Genomic DNA, 19506 nt, shown 5'->3' on the forward strand with positions numbered 1-19506 from the left:
AGGCTAACCCTCTTTCCAGTCAGCTAACACCCACTTTTCAGTGTCTCCTCCCACTACCAGGTCCCACTGGTCCTGACTCACAAGCTAACAGAGTGTAAGCCTGGGCTACTTACAGTTCCGTGACATTCTTGGGGATGCCCTTGGGCAGAGCCTGGAGATGCTTGTTGCTGCACCGGACCACGGTGTCCAGGCAGGCACACTCCTGGGGGCACTGTGGGCGGGGTAGGCAGCCCACCTCCTCCTGGCCTAGGGAGGAAGATACAACATGCTGGTCAGTCAGGGACTTGGTTTCATTAGGAAAGTCTCTGGGACCCTCAGAGCAGCGGCTCTTCCCTGACACAGCCTTGGCCACCAGCACAGCTTCTTTTTACTTTACGCCATTGACTAACACCAACAGGAACGAAGACTTCTGGAGCGGTTTCCAGATTAAAACAGATCTGAGGTGGCCAATCCTGCCTCAGAGCCAAGGTGGACCCAGGCAGAGGAGGACACAGCTACCACTTTTTTTTTTTACTACAATACTGTGTCAAGCTGCTCCCCTTGGCAACGCTGCCACCCCTTGGCATACACTGGCAAAGCTGAGCACTCCGTGTAGTGCCTGGCCCATTTCAAGCCTCTGGTGGATAAAGAGGCAAATGGTGTTCACTGAGATCTGGACAGGTGAGTGACGTGTCCTCATGCTGATGAGGTGTCCTGGGGCTGAGACCCAAGCCTGGCTGATGCAGACCAATGACCCCCTTCATTCATCTTTGGCTTCTTCAGTGAGGAGCCCTCTGTGCGCCTACCTTACTTATAATGGGGTGTAGTAGAGTCAATGGTCAAAGCTGTTGAGACCATGAAAAGACAGCAGGAACCCTCTGCTGACAGTGACTCAGGTAAACTGGCTGTATTTAGTCACTGTATTGGAAGAACTTACAAGTCCTCAAAAGACCCCTATGCAGATGTACTACAATGGACCCCTTTTAAAGACGGTGGAACTAAATCCAGGGTGGTCAAGTAACTACGCAAAGTTCCCCAGCCTTGAAGGAAGCACAGGGATGAGGCTGCAGGCAGACAGCCTCTGGAAGCTGGTCTCCTGCTATTGATGCTGGGACATCTCACGCTGTCTTAGCAGCAAAAGCTCAAAGAAATGCTCACACCTTTTCTGTTCTAGGAAGTTGTTCTAAAGGGAACATCACTCTTAACCAGAAGGAGTTATCTATGTCGGGGTTCCTGGTAGCATGGTGCAAAATCATCCCTGGGGACGTTTGTTAAATACCAAGCTACCAGGGCTGGCTCAGTGTTGCCCTCTAGACCAGGATGGGTTGTGATGAAAGGAGTTTGCAGAGGACCCGGAAAGTCCTGGGTGTGTCCTCACATGCAAACACACAACAGGGATCTGGAAAACTGTACTGCAGAATCACGGAGGCTGCCCGGTGCTGGGAATCTGGGATGCAGGAGTGCAGGGGTGATTTTTCTAACTCCTGGATCATTCTTTCTTGTTCTTAAGGAATAGTAGTAGTGCATTGTCTTTGAATGAAAAGGAGACTACCACATGTATTCGTGTGTGTGTGTGTGTGTGTGTGTGTACACATGCCTGTTTGGTGTGGGGGCACACATGTGGAAGAAAATGACCTTGGGTGTCATTTCTAGAACTTTCTAAGAGCTTAGTCTGGCTGGCAGTGAGCCCCAGGGAGCCTCCCATCTCTGTGTCTCAGCACTGGTATTATAATCACACACCACCATGGCTATTTTAGAAAAAAACAAAAAACAAAACCAAAAACCATTGGTTCTGGGGATAAAAGTCAGGTCTTTGTGTTTGCAAGGCAAATACTTCCCAGCCCCAAAGAAACTGTTTAAGTAAAACAATGTTTTCAAAAGCCAGTCAATGGCAGGAGAATATGATCAAGATGCTGTATTTTCATTCTTAAAAGTAAGAATTAACAACAATAAAAAATTAAACCAGAAAATGTGTATGTGAACAGTATGATGAAAATAAAAACCATATGGTGGTTTCTGTCCATCCTTCCTTCCTTCCGTCTTTTTTTTAGGGGGTAGGGGCAGGGTCCTACTATTGAACTCTGGCTGGCCTTGAACTCTCAATTCTCCTGTCTCAGCCTACATGGTCCCATGTCTGGCTTGAGGGTTGTTTTTTTGTTGTTGTTGTTGTTTTGGTTTTTTTTAAATTTTAAAAGCAGAAAATAAAAATCTTCTTAGAAAAAAATGCATAGATTTTCTTTAGAAAAATGCCTTAGTTGTCTTTCTTGGTGTGATAGTTGGGACCCTCTCTGGCCTCTCCCTCCTCTTCCCACGGCCTCACTAGGGTGATTTCAGAGCAGGGGTGTGCTCTGGAATGGCAGGAGGAGCAAGGACGTACAGACTAGAGACACGTACACAGCATCCAGCAGCAGAGGAATCTGAGGGCTAACATCAGCCCGAGAAAGGCTCCTGTGGCAGCAGACATGCTGAGAAACACTTCAGAGCAGGAACAACTGAGGTACATACTTGTATGCTACCTCAGGAAAAGTCTACTTCCGTCAGGAAGCTCAGTGTGACCCTTGCAAGAACTGAAGGAGAGGCTACATCCTGCTAGAAGGGCAAGATGGCAGTGGGCACAGAGAGGGGTGAGGGGCTCAGAGGAACAGGACACTAGAACACAGATGATCAAGATGAACAAGTGGGGAATGGGACTCAGGGGACTCCCACTGTGTCTGAAAGACATGGTGGCTCCCCAGAGTCCAGAGCAGGATTTTGGGTTAAACATATCTCTATAAGGAAAAAACACTGAGTATTTTTCTCTCTGTGATGAACTAAGAGGTCATGTTTATTTTATTTCTCTATCCATGTTTTCCATATGTGTGTGTATGTGTGTATGCATGTATATGTGTATATATGTGTATATATGTGTATACACATGCATATGTATATTATATACATATATGTATATATGCAAATATACATATACCACTACACAGAGGCAGCTCCAAGCAAGAGTGTCTCCTATTTACTCCCCAGGGCCTACAAGGGTGTTGCCTGCCCAGACCCTTGGGCAAGCCCCATCCTATCCCTGCTGCATAGCCCACAAGTTACCTTCCTCACACCTGAAGTCAGGGAAGGCCACATCTTGCAGAGGAATCTGCCGCAGGAAGTCTGGGTTCTGACATCGAGGGTTCCCTGTCACAATCTTCCTCTTCCGAAGCCAGTCACCCAGCCAGGCCAGCTGGCAGTTACAGTTGAATGGGTTGGCCAGGAGGTTTCTAGAAGGGGCAGGGTGTGTGGTCATGAAGGCACTTTTCTATTCTCAGTAGCCTGACAGGGTTCTCTTCTGACCACACAGCCCCGACAGCGAATAATCTCCTAAGTGACCAACTTCTAGGACCAGAGAAAGAACTAGCAGTGGAAAGAACCAGAAGGACCCATGATTCCCCTGAAGGCACTCTTCAAAAGTTAGACCCAAGAAGTCCCTCCTGCTGCTGGGGTAGTAGATAGGCATCCTGCAACCTGAGCCACCAGCCCACCTGCCCTCCAAGGCTGAGACTTACAGTGTGGACAGGGCCTGGAGGGTGTCAAAGGCTCCAGGGGAGATAGTGGTGATGTGGTTGTCGTAGAGAGACAGGAGCCGCACGTTGCGCAGCCCGGTGAAGCTGTCATTGTGGATGCAGCTGATACGGTTGTTCCTCAGCATCCTGGGGAGGGGGGTGATGAGAGAAGAGGCAGAGCCCCTCAATGACCCACTGAAGTCTCCCTCAGTGGTTTGGAAGCCACTGTCCAGCTTAAAAACCATCGGTGGCTTCCAAACAGCTGTGAGAGGGTGTCCCTAGCCCCGGGACATTTCCTAAGACCGACACCTGCTAGGACCCCTGTGTTCAAGGTACAGCCATAGCTAGTGCTGCTCAGATGTCTTTCTCGTCTCTATTTGGAGCAATACATTGGCCCCATTACTCACCCTCCAAGACCCCTTTAATTCCCACTCTCAGAAAAAAAAAAAAAAAAAATGGAAAGCAGAAACCAAGCCAGCACAGGGTAGGTGATTCCAAGACACATTTAAATGGACTGTGAACATGCATGAGGCATGTCAGACTGATTAGCCATTAATTAAGGACACCTAAATAACACCCAGTTTCTGCCTGTCAAACTGGAGAAGAAATTAAAACATAATCATCGTAATACCAGCCTAGGCCACAGCAGGGAGATGGGCACACACGGTTGGCAAGACAACAAGGGAGGCCTCTGGGGAAGACCTGCCCCAGACTGTCCACAAGGGCACTTTCTGTTTCCATTGGCTGGTCCTCCTTCAGGACTTCACTGCCTGACTACTCAGGGATGTGCAGAATTTGGAATAATGGTCATAACGGCAGCATTTTTCTAAACAGGATTTAAAACAGCCTAAGCATCTAGTAATTACATGTATTTATGTTTTAGAGACATTCTGTGACATATGCTTCCTTTCATATGGAAGGAAAAGGCAGGTTATCAAACAAAATTTATTACAAGGTCTTATTAAAATATATCTGGGAGCTGGGCACAGTGGCATAAGCCTCTGATCACAGACCTTGGGAGACTGAAGGAGGATGACCACAAACTCAAGATTAACTGTGTTACATGGAGAACACATGAAGAAGAAAAGGAAGAGGAGGGAAGGTGTTATATATTTTCTTATATTTATTTTTATTTATTATTTATATCTATATATGTGTATATATGTGTGCGTTTAATATATATGTATATGTGTGCGTGCACACACACACACACACAAAATAGTGCCTAAAAACTCCAGTGTGGTGTAGTGTCTTTAACAAACAACACTATATTATATACTTAAAATTTTGCTATTGTATCTTATGTTAGATAATCTTTTTAAAAAATTGTGTGTATATGTGTTTGCTGGCATTTGTGCTACATGCGTGCACCTGTCCAAAGAAGCCAGAAGAGGGCACTGGTTCTCCCAGAATTGGAGCTGTGCTTTTGAGACTGGGTTTCTCTGTGCAACCCTGGCTGTTCTGAAACTCACTCTGTAGACCAGGCTGGCTTTGAACTCATAGAGATCTACCTGCCTCTGCCTCTAGAGTGCTGGAATTAAAGGTGTGTGCCACCACTGTCCCCCAGCTGATTAGATGTGATGATGATGATGATGATAATGATGATGATGATGATGATGATGATGATGATGATGATGATGATAGAGAGGACAGTAAGGATTTTGGGGGAAACTGGTTATGTGTATGGCATAGACTGTGCTGACAGTTATACAGGTGCATCTAGTGATCTGTATGTATGTGTATGTGTGTATTATATGTTTGTAAGTATAAAGCTATATGTAGATAAAGCATCAGAGGGCCACTATCAACATCGACCATGACTCTGGGTAACCCTGAGGTTCTAGACACTTCACAGTCCCTCCTGGGTTTTTGCTGCCTCTGTCCCCACACTGACCCTTCCCATGTCCCTCTTCTCCTCACTGACCTTCCACAGAAGAACACACGTAACCCAAGGGGGACTGGGCAGATGTAAGAGGGAGGGGACCAGGACCAGCTAAACAGGACCAGACTGGAAATGCGGCCACGCTCTGCTCACAGGGAAAGACTGAGCTGAGGAACAGTGCCTGATTGGATGCCCATTCACCAAACTCCTCAGGAGTCCCACACATTACAAACTTCAGATGACAAAATCTACTATGCTGCGTGTCTGGGACTTAAACCCAGGCAGGTGGCTCCGAGGGCTGCATTTCCTGAGTGGCAGTCACTGCCCATCTGCAGCCATCTACACTAAAATGAGTCTAGATGAAGTGCGCCCCACAGCCACAGGTGGCTCTGGGCTGGGCACATAGACAGGGAACATCTGTGGAGACCAACAGGACGTAGCCCCTTTTCCTGGACACTGAAGATCCAGTGCTGGCTGAGTGGACAGAGGTCTGCGGTGGTCATGGAGGAATGATGACTATAAGATTCCAATGGATTCCCAAGGCCTGGTGTGCTCTGGCTGGCTCCAAGCCACAGAGTCCAGAATTTCTAGGAACATCTCTGCTCTGACATCTACACAAACAGGGTCCCCTCAGAGCCAGCCACCCTCTTGTGGTTGTTCTGGTCACTTCTAAGCATATAGCACCTGTATCCCAGCAGCCTTGATCACAGGGAACTGATGAGGTCCAACCTCTTTCCCCCCTCACCATGGGCCAGTCCACATCCAAAGGACGTGAGGATTGGATTCAGTTACAAACATGAGATCGTCTGTCCTACTAGACAGGCTCCTCAGGGTTCCCACCCTTCTGCCAGTGAAGACTGGGGGTGATCTCATGCTGTGGTTTATCTGTGTGCCCCTAGCCCCACTCACGTACAGGGTCCGCAAGCCGTCTAGACCCCGGAACATGCCGCTTCTGATGGACTCCAGCTGGTTGGCGGTCAGGTGCAGTTCGCTGACAGAGGCGGCGCCCTCAAACGTCCCATCTTCAATCTCAGACACCTTGTTGTTGCTCAGGTTTCTGGGGGAGGAGAGAGGGGAGGATTGTGAGTCCTCTGTACCTAGGAGTTCCCCCCTCACTGAACTCATCACCTCCATACACAGGACCCCCACCCCTGCTCCCAGTGGGTGCTCTGCACACTACCCACTCCTTTCCATCCCGCACCAGTGTCTTGACTGGCTCCTTCCCACAATGGGAAACTCACATTTTCTTCAGATGTGAGAGTTTCTTAAACAACCCAGTGGCCTCTAGGATAGAAATCTCATTGTTGTTCAATCGTCTGTGAAAGGCAAGGAACAGAACAAATACATACATATGTGGTCAACCTAAACACGCTTTTCACATAGAGATGATGGGATGCAAACAGAAGGCCAACTGAGCCCATTTCAAAGGAAAGCTGGACCTGGCACTGGGCAAAAAGGGGGTGGTGGTGGTAAATGAGATTTTGTTTTAATTTAAAAATGTAATGAAGGGACAGCCAGCTGTTTTAGTAAAGATGCCTGCTGCCTACTTGAGTTCTCTCCTCTTCTACATGGAGGAAAGAGAGAACAGACTCACAAAAGGTGACTTCTGATCATACATGCACCATGACATGAGAACACACATGCACACACACATACATATGCACACATGTACACACACATACACATGCATGTACACACATTCACACACTCATGCACACACTCATGCACACATGCACACACACATAGACACATGCATGCACACACTAAATAATGAATACTCATTTAAAAAGTAACGAAAACTTGCATACAGAGAAGAGAAATGTGTGTGGAATTTTGCATATGCAGACACAGGCACACAAATTCAAACTTTTAGATAAAGAAAATCAGTAGTTAAGGGGTGACTTAAACCCCAGCTTGAGATTATAGATTCCTATCTCCCTAAAGAACGATCCTTAAGGAAAGCCAGTCATGGTTCAGGCTGGTGACCAGTCCTAGATACCTAAGATTTCTCAAAGGAGGAAGGGAAGGAGGAGGAGAGGCCACAGATGAGGGCTGTATCTTGCCACCAAAACTCTGAGCTGGTGTGCTCCAGCCAGGGTCTCTCATGATCCCCCACACAGAGCTAGCTGGGAAGGGGAGCCCTAAAGAGACGAAGGTAGGTTAATGGGTGTCAGGCACAGGGGGAGGGTGGGCAGCTCAGAGCTTACAGCTCAGTGGTGGACTGGGGGACTCGCTCCGGGATCTTAGAGAGCTTCAGGCCAGAGCACTCCACCACACTGGCTTCACAGCGGCACTTGTGGGGACAGGCTACATCACTGGTACACTCGCTGTTCAGGCGGTAATCCTCTGTCCCTGGAGTGAGAGTGTGGCAGAGTTGAGGGCCTGAGCAGGCTCCGAGCAGCTGAGGGCTCCCAAGCTCTCCCTTACCCCAATATCCCCTTCCCTGTATTTTGGTCATATCCACCCCTACCCCACAGCTGGCCTCAGTCCCCCATGCTCCTTACCTGGAATGAAGTACTGCTCTTTGGCTGGAGAAAAAAAAAATAAAACACACCAGGTTATAGGAACAGCCAGGGCAGGCCCATGCCCCGTGGAAGGCACCCCAGGAAGGTACCCCAGGAAAGCAGCTGGGACACTGCATGAGACCGGCTCTCTCCTGTCCATCTTTATGTGTAGAAGGTCTTACTCCAGAGCACTCATGTCCCGGGGCCAACTAAAGCTCTCGTTTGCACAGCACAGGCAGGTGCTGTGCTGACTTATGGACAGGGTTAAGGCAGGGGTGACACTAGGCTCCTGGGCCAAATAGCCAGGTGCAGAAGTTGACCAAAACTGCCCAAGGCCAGATGCCAAACGGGCTGCATGTGCCCAGGCCACTTCTCCAACTTGGTTTCTAGAAGGGTCTCCTACTCTCTGAGATGCTTCCTACGCCTTGAACACAGTGACACACCGAAGAGCTGGCCTGGAGCAGAGGGATGGGACGCTCTCCCTTCCACAGCTTCACTGAGCCAACCATGCCAAGGCCATAGTGAAGTGAGGGGCAAGACAGACAAACCATCCCATCCAAGTTGAATGCAGGGCCCACATCACCCCTAGGAGGTTCCAAAGTGCCCAAGGACATCTTTGTTAAGAACACCAAGACATATTCCTGGTCCCCAGGCCCACTGGAGATTTGAAGCTGGCCCTTACCTGAGCACCGGAACTTCTTGCTTTTGATCTGCCCGATACGCTTGTTAGCGAGGCGCCGAGGACTGGCACAGCGGGCCCCAGTTGTCTCGATGGGGTTAGTACGTAAGAAGTCTGCCAGCCACTTGAGGTTACAATCACAGATGAAAGGGTTCTGGGCCAGATGGCTGTCCAAAGAAACAAATGGGCTGTTAGAGACCAGGGTTGCTGATCTATACCTGACAAGACTTTATAGCCATCTAAGGCTAAGTCAGTGCTTATGACCTTAAGGAAGACAGAGCTAGCCGTGGGAATTATCAGTGTACACCCCTCTGTCTTTGTCTAGCCCTTCACAGAGGAAGTGGAGAATGGCAGCTTTCTGAAGAGCCAGCCTTACTCCACTCCAAGTCCCCCTGTCCCTTCTGCCAACTCCCTTCCCGTCCTTTGACTTGAAAATTTCATGAGCATGAATGAGGTGAGGAGGGGCGGAGAGTCTGACAGACCAGACCAGCTCCTTCCTGATGAAGAAGCTAAGGGGACAGAACACCAAACCAGACAGGGCCTCTAGGCCTCCCCATGTGGTCTTGGTTTCTTTCCCTCCTACAGCCTCAGGCAGCCCATCCCTACAGCTGCCATCCTGAAAAAGCAATGGGACCAGGGTAGGGAGCCTGGGTCTGTCTGCATCCCAGGTCCACCTAGAGCCACCATTCCTAGCCCAGGCAACATCTGTGCCCCTCCATGGCGAGTTTCTAGCAGTCTTTCACCCCAGGAAAGATCAGCAAATAGGTAGCTACTGCAGAGGCCCATTCAGTTCCTGCCAGCTTCCTGCTTCAGGAGAGGAAGCAAAGGTATGACGAGCAGCTAACGGTTGTAGCCGCTACCCTTCATACCACCCCAGCAAAGCAACCACCAGTTCCTTTTTTTTTTTTTTAGATTTGTTTTATTGTTAATTGTATGTACATGTATGTCTGTACACATATGTGCACATGTGTGCAGGTGCCTGAGGTCAGAGGTGGTGGTGGTCGCCCGGTGTGGGATGATGAAAACGCAACTCCTCTGTGGGAACAGTAATCACTCTTAATCACTGAGTTAGCTCTCTGTCAAGCCCAGACCCACCACTTTTGAAACATCCCATCAGCAGGACTACAGACCTATATCTGGGTACTGTCCCACTGAGCATGTCTGGCAAAGAGGGTTGTCAGAATGAAGATAGCCAGGGAATAGTATCTCCTGTCCCTGTCCCAGCTGCCACCCTTGAGCTGGAATTTGGACACACAATATGGAACTAGGTGTGGGGGGTCATGGGGTTGTGGCAGGGCTACTTCTCCAGCTGAAAGCCATCATCCAAGCTATAACGCTTATTAAGCCCAGCACAGTGCCCTGCTAGGAACTACAGTGCTCTCAAAGCCTAGGTGTGCCCCTGGCCCAGGGTCTGTGCCCAGCTCAGTCTAGACTTTAGACACCCTTTCTCCCATCCATCACCTCCTCTGCCCAGTCTTTCAGCCCTGGCTTGGGATGCTGAACAGGGTCCGTACTGACCCAGATTTCTCTCTCCTTGCCTGTCTGAATCTTCTCAGTTTTCCTCTCTTCTTATCTCCAGGTCCCTCCCCTGCCTCTTCATCCCACTCAGTGGGCAAGAGGATGTGATGTCAACGTGCCAGGCAGACTAAACCCTTTGAAACATGGAAGGATTTGGGGGCTGCTAAGGGGACATTCCCAGCTTCCCCTCACCCCAATCTGTGCCCTAGTGCCCTGCTAGTGCTGGACTGATGACCTGGGCAGACAATGCTTTCCAGTCAATGTGACAGGCTAGGAGTGCAGCAGAACGTGAGGTTTTGGAGAATGAGAACTGCCCATAGGTCAAGTGGTCTCAGTGCAAACTTGAGAGTTTTGACAAGAGTTGGATTTGTGTGTATCTGAGTGTGCTCTGCTGGAGAATTAATACAGGGCTTTGTGGAAGGCTCTACCACTGAACACCATGCCATCCTTAAATTGGATGTTTTTAACAATTTCAAGGGGCATGCAGTTGGGAAGAACAGAAGGACATTCTCCAGTATTAAAAACACACCTGGATATATGTGCCCCTGTGGCTTCACACTGACTGCAGCAGACACTCTGACAGTGGAAAGAGACAGATCTGAGTCTCCTCACATGTAAGCAATGACAGGGAGAAGCCCCTGGCAATAGACACTCTAATGGACAATATCAATCATTAAGGAAATGCTGGCTTTGAAGCCACAGGGAGACCCCACAGCATGATTACAGTCAGACAATTTTAAAAGACAGTGCAGAGTGTTGATGAGGTTGGGATGCCTCTGGACATGGTGCAACACTGCAGTGGAGAGAGTGTGCTGTGCTATAGACCCTGGCAGCGTCTTGACTAACGGTAAGCTCATTCTGTGACCCAGTGACTCTGGGAGAGAGGGAAACACTGATCTACAGTGAACTGTAAGCCAGCACGGGCAGCAACAGTGTTCTCTGCAGCTATACCTGGAAATGACCCGAAAGTTTTTCATCCGGGTGGGATGAATGACACTTGGCTACGCTAATACCCTTGACTATTATTTGTTAACAACAAAAGACCCTCTTCTGTCTCTGTTTTCTTACAAGTCAGATCAAGCATGAAATGTTCAAGATTCAAAACCCCCCCAAAATTACACAACACAAAAGAAGTCAGTTACTGAAAGTAGCCGGTTGCATGACTCTGCTTTATAAAATAGCCAGAAAAAGGCAGTCCCCAGATGAGACTCTGTAACACAGCCCAGAGACTGCCTGGGGCTGAGCTGGAAACTTTCCAACCCTGAACTGTGAACAGCTTCGTGGATTTACTGAGTCACTGAGTTGCTCTCTTAGAAGAGAGAAACTTTATGTGTGTGAGTTACACCTTGGCACAGCTATATTGGTTTGTTTAAATTGTTAGTTTGAATTGTGAGTCAACACCTTCATTTGTTGCCCACGCTGAGTTTGAACTCTTGGTCTCCAGTGATCAGCCTCATGAAGAGCTGGGACGATAGGCACTCATTGCTTTGCTTGACTTTATATGGCCGGGTCAGCAAAACTGCAGCAAACCCAGAATTGCAGCTCTGTAGCTCGTGAGCCTTGGTGCTGTGGGTGAATCAAGCAACTCACAGGGTGGTGCGCTTGCCTCTGCACTCAGCCAAGGCTCTGAACCGCTCCATAGCTATAGGAAGAGGGGCTGGGCAGTAGCTCAGGTTCGTATGTCTTCTGCTCTGGTTCCAAATTATAATTCTGTTGTTAATATGAGCAGGTATTTATGGAAATCCAATTTTGCTTTACAGCCATAGAGAAGTCTGTTCTACAGCCTTAGAGAAGTCTGCTCTACAGTTGAGGAAATCAGCCATTTTTAAATGGTGAGACCTTGTGGGGGAATCCGCTGTTGTTAAGCAAGGCAGTGCACTCAAAGAACCTGAGTCCCTGCATCCCACCCCCACCCCAAGGCTTCCTGTGTACCAGTTCAGGTCATTGCACCTTTTTAGCATGCCTCTGCCAGCTACTGTAAACAACCGGCTTCCCCACCTCTCTCCATAACCTCTAACTCCACATGCTCGGTGAGGTTCCCCATGGACAGCTTACTCCTCTCACTGCCTGTGAGTAAATTAATTAGCAGGAGTCAGGCTGCAGGTGCACGTGTGGGCTTAATGAGTTTGTCCTTGTGGCTGACATCCACGGCTCTGCAGAGTCCCCAGGGAGTGGGTGTCACACGTTTAACTCAACCTGTTCAGCCTCACACAGATGTTGTCTAGCGCTGAGGAGCACCGTCAGGGACCGCTCTGACCACAGAGACCGTGGGAGGAGATCAACAGTACCCGTTTTGCACAGGCCCACATCAACACATCCAGACAGACCCTGGTGAGCAGAGGGAGGGGCCAGAGGACCTGAGTTTAAGCAGCTAGGGGGTGAACATCTCTGAGTGGGGAAGTACTCCAGCCATGGCCTAAGGACTCTCAATTAATGATCAACCCACAGCAGCAGCAGCGAATGCACTTCCTGGCTTCCAGAATCATCACCTCAGGACCCTGATCCATCAATGGGCATTGAGGCTGTCTATAGTTAGTGGCTCTTCCTCCAGACAAAAGCAACCAGAGAAAGGAAGGACTTGTTTTTGTCCCCCTGCTTTGGGTTTAAGAAGGATAACTTCCACACTGGTGAGACAGTATGGCAGTGGAAGAGAAAGAGAAAGTCGGGGTCACCAGAAGTCAGGAAGCAAAGAGAAAATGTCACCCACATTCAGGGTGGGGCTTCCCACCTCAGTTTTGTAACCATTCTGGAAACACCTTCATAGACATATCCTGCCGTGTGTTTCCATGGTGATTATAAATCCAGTCAGGTGACAATGAACTTAACCACCGTGGAGGTTAATGGTTGTTTCATAAAAAAAAAGGCAACCAGACAGACATCTCACGCTTCAGAAAACCTCTTGCCAAGAAGCAATCTATTGACAGTCAATCAAACACAAAACCAACCAAGCTCCTAGATCCAATATTCACTCTAGAAGGACATACAGAGGCCAGGGGGATTTGTGACAAGGTGACATATTTCAAATGCTGGAGTGTCACCTATGAATGAATGACAGGGGATGAAGGCAATGGAGGCCCCTTGATATGTCCCCATGGGAAGTGTTCCCAGGCTGTGCTGAAGTCTTGGCTCCGATGTTTGGGGAGGAGGCCATGTCAGCTGGTGGAGAGTCGCTGGTGACCGTCTCCTGGGGATATCTGCTTATTTTAGAACTGATTTATTTGGAGGGACACATGTGTCATGGCGTGTTTGTAGAGGTCAAAGGACAACCAGTGGGAGTCAGTCCTCTTCCCACCACGTGGGTCATGGGGACTGAACTTAGGACATCAGTTTTGGCGGCAAGTGCTTTCCTTACTGCACCATTCCACTAACTTCCTAGGGTTCTCTCTCTCTCTCTCTCTCTCTCTCTCTCTCTCTCTCTCTCTCTCTCTCTCTCTCTCTTGCTCTCACTCTCTCTCTCTCTCTCTTCCTCCTCCCCATCCCTCCCTCCCTCTTTCTCCATCCTGAAGTGAAGAAGCTCCTCTGCCTTACACTCCCATCTCCATGAAGCTCTGCCCAAGAACCCAGTGCCCATGGTCTGACCCATCTGAAACAGTGAGCCAGCATAAGCCTTCCCTCCTCAGTCGCTTATGTGGAGCCTTTCCTGCCACATCAAGGAGGAAAGAAACTGACTCATGTCTAGAGATGAAGAATGGCTCTAGAAACACATCAGTCCTGTTGCATAGGCCACATCAAATCTAGATTCCAACAGAGAATGAAAATTTGTCTGACACACACGAGACAGACAGAAGTTCAAACGCTGACTTAAATGTCTGATGGTATCAAAGAACCGGTTATTAAGCTTTTAGACACGCCAAACAGTCTTGCAGGTTCTGCTCATTTTGTGGTGCTGAGAGTAGAACCCAGACCCCATGCATGCAAGCCAAGCTCTCCGACCCTTAGCTATATCCCCAGTCTGTGTGGCTGCATTGCTTAAGAATCTGTGCCTTGCAGGGATTCAGAGGCCAGAGACAGAGGACAGACAATGACAGGCATTTGCTTCCAACCAATTTGTGGTTGGAAAAGGTGGATGGAGACAAGCCAGACTAGGCTGGAGTTAAAGCTGGTAATGAGCCATGTGGGGCTTTACTCTACCACTTCTGCTATGATTCTAAGTCTCTGTGACAAGGGAGCACAGCTCTTCACAGTCAGGAGCACTGATCTCTACAGCGAGGGAGCACAACATTCCGTAGCAAGGGAGTACAGCATCACACAGCAGAGGAACACAGCTCTCCACAGCGAGGGAGTACAGATCTCCATGGAGAGGGAGCACAGCTCTCCATGGCAAGGGAGCACTGCATTCCATGGCAAGGGGGCACTGCATTCCATGGCAAGGGAGCACAGCTCTCCATGGCAAGGGAGCACTGCGTTCCACAGCAAGGGAGCACTGCATTCCATGGCAAGGGAGCACTGCATTCCACGGCAAGGGAGCACTGCATTCCATGGCAAGGGAGCACTGCATTCCATGGCAAGGGAGCACTGCATTCCACGGTAAGGGAGCACTGTGTTCCACAGCAAGGGAGCACAGATCTCCACAGTGAAGAGGACTAGGTTCAGTGCTCTCTGATTTCTCTGTTTCCCATCAGACTCAGCATTACCACTCTCCAGATGCACTATTACTTAATGAACTTCCAAGAAAAGAACGTGTTGCTGATTGAATGAAATGCCATCCCTGAGAACACAGAACTGTTAATGTGGAAACGCGGCTTAGAATCCAGAGACCGCTGTTAACATTGCCATTAGTAAACTCCAGCTGGCATTTCACTGATCCGTGACCCAGGGTCTTTCCTCAGTGGGAGGACACCTCGCTGTACACAGTAGCCCAGGAGAGGCCGCTACTTGAACCCCAATGTTGTAACCACACTAGGCCCACCTGCCGGAGGGAGAGAGAAATAGGAAGGGGGGAGCTTACAGTGTCTGGATGGCCCGCAGGGAAGTGAAGGTGCCCTTGGCAAGACTCTGGATCTTGTTGTCATACAGGGAGAGCAGAGAGAGGTTCTGCAGGTCCTGGAAGGCATCAGGCCGGATGCAGTTGATCTTGTTGGCATTCAGAAGCCTGTAGGCAGAGCCAGGCTGGGAGGTAAGAGAGAGGCAAGCCTGACCCTTCACATGCCCTGCGCCATCCTGGCCATGGACACTGGTGCCCTCAGGCCACTCCACAGTGCCTTCTCCATCTCTGTCCACATGCTGGGTCTCCAGGTTGACTGCAGGACAGTACAAGGGCAGAGAGGTTCCTCCTTCCCAGGATCCTGCAGGGTCCCCATGCACACAGGGGTGTTTCAATATAGCATTGCCTAGGTCTAGATTCCTGGCCTGAATTCTCTTGGCTCCAGGAGGCAGAGCTGACCTAAGGACCCTTGCCAGAGACATCCCTGTCCCCAAAGAACACAGGTCGCAACTCATGAGCCTCTGGGTCCTGATGTCCAGCAAAGAGCTCTGAGCCCACCTCTATCTCCACATACGGCTGCATAGCCTTCCTGGGACAGACTGTCTTCATGTTCCTGTCTCCAGTGAGAGTCTTGTGTCCCAAGTATGTTGTGAACTGAAGGTCCCAGAAAAGTCACACCCATGTTAAAGATCCTACAAGGCTGGTGGCCTGACCAGGACCTCATGATTGAGTATAGTTGGAATATTGACTATCCAGAGACAAATTCCCATGGACTGTTCCTGCCTCAGTACCTGACCTGACACACCTGAGTACTACCAGGTCAAACTTTTGGGCTATATTAGCAGACCCTTAGCTTCTACCAACTCCAAAGCTAAGAATATCATCAGACAGCATCTGAAACCTATGGCAGAGAACAGAGAGACGAGGGGAGGAGTGTGGGGGGTGTCTCTGGGAAGCCAGAGAGGTGTGGGCCCAAGGATACCCTAGAATTGTTCCTTACAGCAGCTGGAGGGTGTACAGGCCTCCAAATACACCTCGGGGAAGGTCTGTGATCTTGTTGCCGTAGAGGACCCTGGAGAAAAGGCAACAGAAAGGGAGGTCACAGGGCAGCTTTGCCAAACCCCAGCAGGGCTCTGCAGACCACAGGCAACCTCTCCACCAATACGGTTATTATAGCATCTTGCCAGCAGGGGGCAATAATGAGTCTTCAAGCGTCCCAGCTCCAGGAGGCAGGAAGGTACCCTCCCTATAGGCTAGATTTCTGCAGCTGGGGTGTAACTTTGTTCCTGTGTTCACCCCTCTGCCCTTCCCAACCCCAGCGAACCCCACGGAAGTCTGCAGAGGCGCCCTTCCACAGGAAGCCCATGAGAAAGTAATTCAATCTCAGACCCAAAGGAGAAACAGTCTCAGTGCAGGAAGGATGAACATATTTTCAGAGAGACATGGGGAGGAAAAAATAGAAAGGCAGACAGCACGTGTGATAGGTGGTGGGATTGCAAGTGGTGTATTTTTACACTTTGATATTTCCAAAGCTTTCCACACTGAGCATGAATGAATCCTATGTATAATGAGAGGGTGGGGTGGGGGAAGAGCACAGTATAAAGAATCAGGCAGAATGAGGAGCGTGTATTTTACTCCTGGAGTAATGGGTCAGTGTGAAAACCCTGCATGTTGTCTCCTCAGATATGGCTTGGAGATCCTTCCCAGAGGTGGGCATGGCAGGGTAAAGGTCCTGTGGTAAGGACCGTGTGGGACCACGTGAGAAGGAGACTTGAATGGTGGAGGGAACTAGACGGCAGCTTACAGGAAGACAACCAGACTCAAGACTTGGTCGGATGCCTGTCCCTGAGCGGTGCTGGGAGCTGCAGGGTAGAGATGGAGTAGAAAAAGAAACTGGGCAGAAAGACAAGGTCAGGGCTGGCTATGGTGGAAATAGGACAACATGAGATTCATGCTTGATCCCAGCATGCAGTTTCCTAGAGAGTAGGACGTTGGTCTTGTCCCCAGGGAGTGACAGAGATCCGTTGAATGGACCTTTGGTCTCTTCTAAACTGACTTGGTCCAATGTAAGGTAACTATATTCATATCTCACAGGAGGGAAAAAAAATACCCTACAGGCCACCCAAGGTCTAATCATCTCTCGGCTGTGCCAGCCAGTGCTCAAGCTGCCATGCACAGTTGTGGGGCTGCATACTGCACAGCTTCAAGGCACCATTCACACCTGGCGTTGAGCTCTCCTCCAAAATGAGGCACGCATAGAAGCAGGGAGCCGACAGCCTCCCGTCTTCCCTAGCAGGGAGATGTCCATTCCATTGTGCTTGGCGGGCCGCTAGGCCATTCAATCGTGTGTGTCTGTGCTGCCCAGTGCCTGAGAGCATCGCAGGGCTCTGAACCATCGGGAGCCATCGAGAGCTTGACTGGCTACAGAGCCCAGCAGACCTGGGTGTTCTACTCACAAGGAATTCAAGGAGCGGAGGCCTTGGAAGGCGTCAGGTGCGATCTCAGCAATCTGGTTGTTGCTCAGGTCTCTGCAAGGGAAGCAGAGAAAAGGTAGCTGCCCTCCAAGGCTGCAAACCTGGTCTCGATACCTCCCAACCACATGGCGGCTAGGGGTCTTTAAAAATAAAAAGGCCAGCTGCCCACTCAGGCAAATACCCACAGCCTAAGTCTTTCTCTGTCCCTCCTGCTCAGGAAGGGACATTCTGCCTGGGGTCCTAAGGCCTTTTTACTGCTCCACTGGCTTCCCACTGTCACGATAAAGTGACAAGCAGCTTCAGACATGGGCCAGGATTGAACTTGGTTCCACCGGCCTCACGGCCACTCCTGCCACCTCATATCCCAGACAACAACCCTGACACAGGAAGGCCAGGCCGGGTCTGAGTCAAGGTCTGCGACTATGCTGAGAGACAAGTCTGGCCCAGACTCTTCCTCCCAACAGCAGGAGTCTGCCAGGGAAGGCTCGTACTCACATCCTGCGCAGCTTTCTGTAGGGAGAGAAGGCTCCTGGTGGGATGGATTTGATACCGTTCAGCTCCAGTCGGCTGCAGGGAATGGCAGAAGGCTGAGGCTCAGTCACCCTTAGTAACAAACTGTTGGTCCCTGGGACCCCTTCCCCCGTGGGCCAATGTTGGTCAGGGAGATGGACACATGCTGTGATCTGAGCCCCCAAATCCCGGCCTTCTGTGGCTGAAGGTGATGTGGTGATGCTACATTAAGAAACCTACACTGACAGCCCCATCGGACTGGGTTAGGTGTGGACATCGAAGGGATACCCTCTCCTCAGTGCTTGGGACCTTCCCAGTCTTGTACAGAGAGCTCAGCTTGCTCAAGACAGCAGTTGCCATATTTGCCAGTTGAGAAACCCCGGGGAAACTCGGAGTGGTACCACTCCCGACTCTTCATTGGTGGACAGAGCTTGACGGAACAGCAGAAGCTACGTCCCCCCTGGAGCCTGCTTAGCTCTGGACTCACATCTCGGTCATGGTCTCAGGAAGGTTGGCAGGGATAGCAGTGAGGCCTTTGCCACGGCAGTCCACGATGCCACTGCTACAGCTACACATGGCTGGGCAGGAACCGGAAGAGAGGGTGCAGGCAGGTACTCGTGCAGTATCCCCCTGGCCTGCAGAGACAGTGGGTGTGATGTCAGAGAGCCTCGCATTGCTGCTCCCCCTCCAGATCTGCTGCTGGGAGTGCGCAGGGACAGTCTGTGGAGGAGGTTCATGCACAGGAGCTCCCCAGGGGTACGAGGACAAGGGAGTATAACGATGTGCTTGGGGTCCCTGCAACTAGCTGAACAGAGCTGACTGCTCTTGAAACTGATTCAAGATCAGCTAGAAAATTCTAATCTAGAATTCTGAAGCTCGAAATCACCCAGCCTTCAGGATCCAGGACCCCCATATCCACAGGCTCTGTGCTCACACCAAAAGTCTCACATGAACCCTCTTGCACCTCCCCTGGAGGAGCGTTCTATCATCGCCTGTGCCTGTGTCACCCATTACCTGAGAAATTGACAAGGCTCAATGACTAAGTGTCAAACCCGGGACCACGCCCACTGTGTGATGTCAGAGCTCATGCTTTTAAACACAGGCATAATAAGTTACATGAAGCTCACTGTTTTAAATGCTCGGCTGATTGATACACTACCCAGACACACTTCTAGCCCCAGGAAGGTCCCCCTCACCCCTTCCTACTAATCGCTGAACAGCATTCCACTTTGTGACGATGGATACCATCGTTAGTATCTTCACTCCCCATAGGGATGGAGTTCTGATGTCCCAGGCTGAAAGCCAAGGGCAGCAATCCCTAACATGGCTGTGGTGGAGCAGTGGGTTGGGGGTGGCACTAGGAGGGGAACGAGGAAGGGGAGGAAAGGGAGTCATTGGTATATGGAGCAGGAGAAGGCATGGGGTGGAAGCAGAGGAACAGAAGGGGACAGAGAGTGGAGGGACAGAGGGCATGGGGATAGACTGGGGAAGAAGAAA

General features: G+C 50.1%; 1 protein-coding gene across 2 annotated transcripts in view; it reads right to left on the reverse strand.

Annotated features, from left to right (window-relative positions):
- The window catches only part of Slit1 (slit guidance ligand 1), a 147140-nt gene that overhangs the window by 32116 nt on the left and 95518 nt on the right, over positions 1 to 19506 (reverse strand). For both annotated transcript variants that reach the window (XM_034504193.2, XM_076921133.1), the window contains 13 exons: positions 18497 to 18644; positions 17995 to 18066; positions 17482 to 17553; positions 16026 to 16097; positions 15050 to 15193; positions 8587 to 8750; positions 7905 to 7928; positions 7608 to 7752; positions 6642 to 6716; positions 6314 to 6457; positions 3522 to 3665; positions 3070 to 3236; positions 114 to 246 (listed from right to left, as the gene is read on the reverse strand). In XM_034504193.2, the coding sequence (XP_034360084.1) occupies positions 114 to 246; positions 3070 to 3236; positions 3522 to 3665; positions 6314 to 6457; positions 6642 to 6716; positions 7608 to 7752; positions 7905 to 7928; positions 8587 to 8750; positions 15050 to 15193; positions 16026 to 16097; positions 17482 to 17553; positions 17995 to 18066; positions 18497 to 18644 (1504 nt within the window). The remainder of the gene's footprint in view (positions 1 to 113; positions 247 to 3069; positions 3237 to 3521; positions 3666 to 6313; positions 6458 to 6641; positions 6717 to 7607; positions 7753 to 7904; positions 7929 to 8586; positions 8751 to 15049; positions 15194 to 16025; positions 16098 to 17481; positions 17554 to 17994; positions 18067 to 18496; positions 18645 to 19506) is intronic.

Source organism: Arvicanthis niloticus, chromosome 1 (assembly GCF_011762505.2).
Source record: "Arvicanthis niloticus isolate mArvNil1 chromosome 1, mArvNil1.pat.X, whole genome shotgun sequence".
Lineage (NCBI taxonomy): Eukaryota > Metazoa > Chordata > Mammalia > Rodentia > Muridae > Arvicanthis > Arvicanthis niloticus.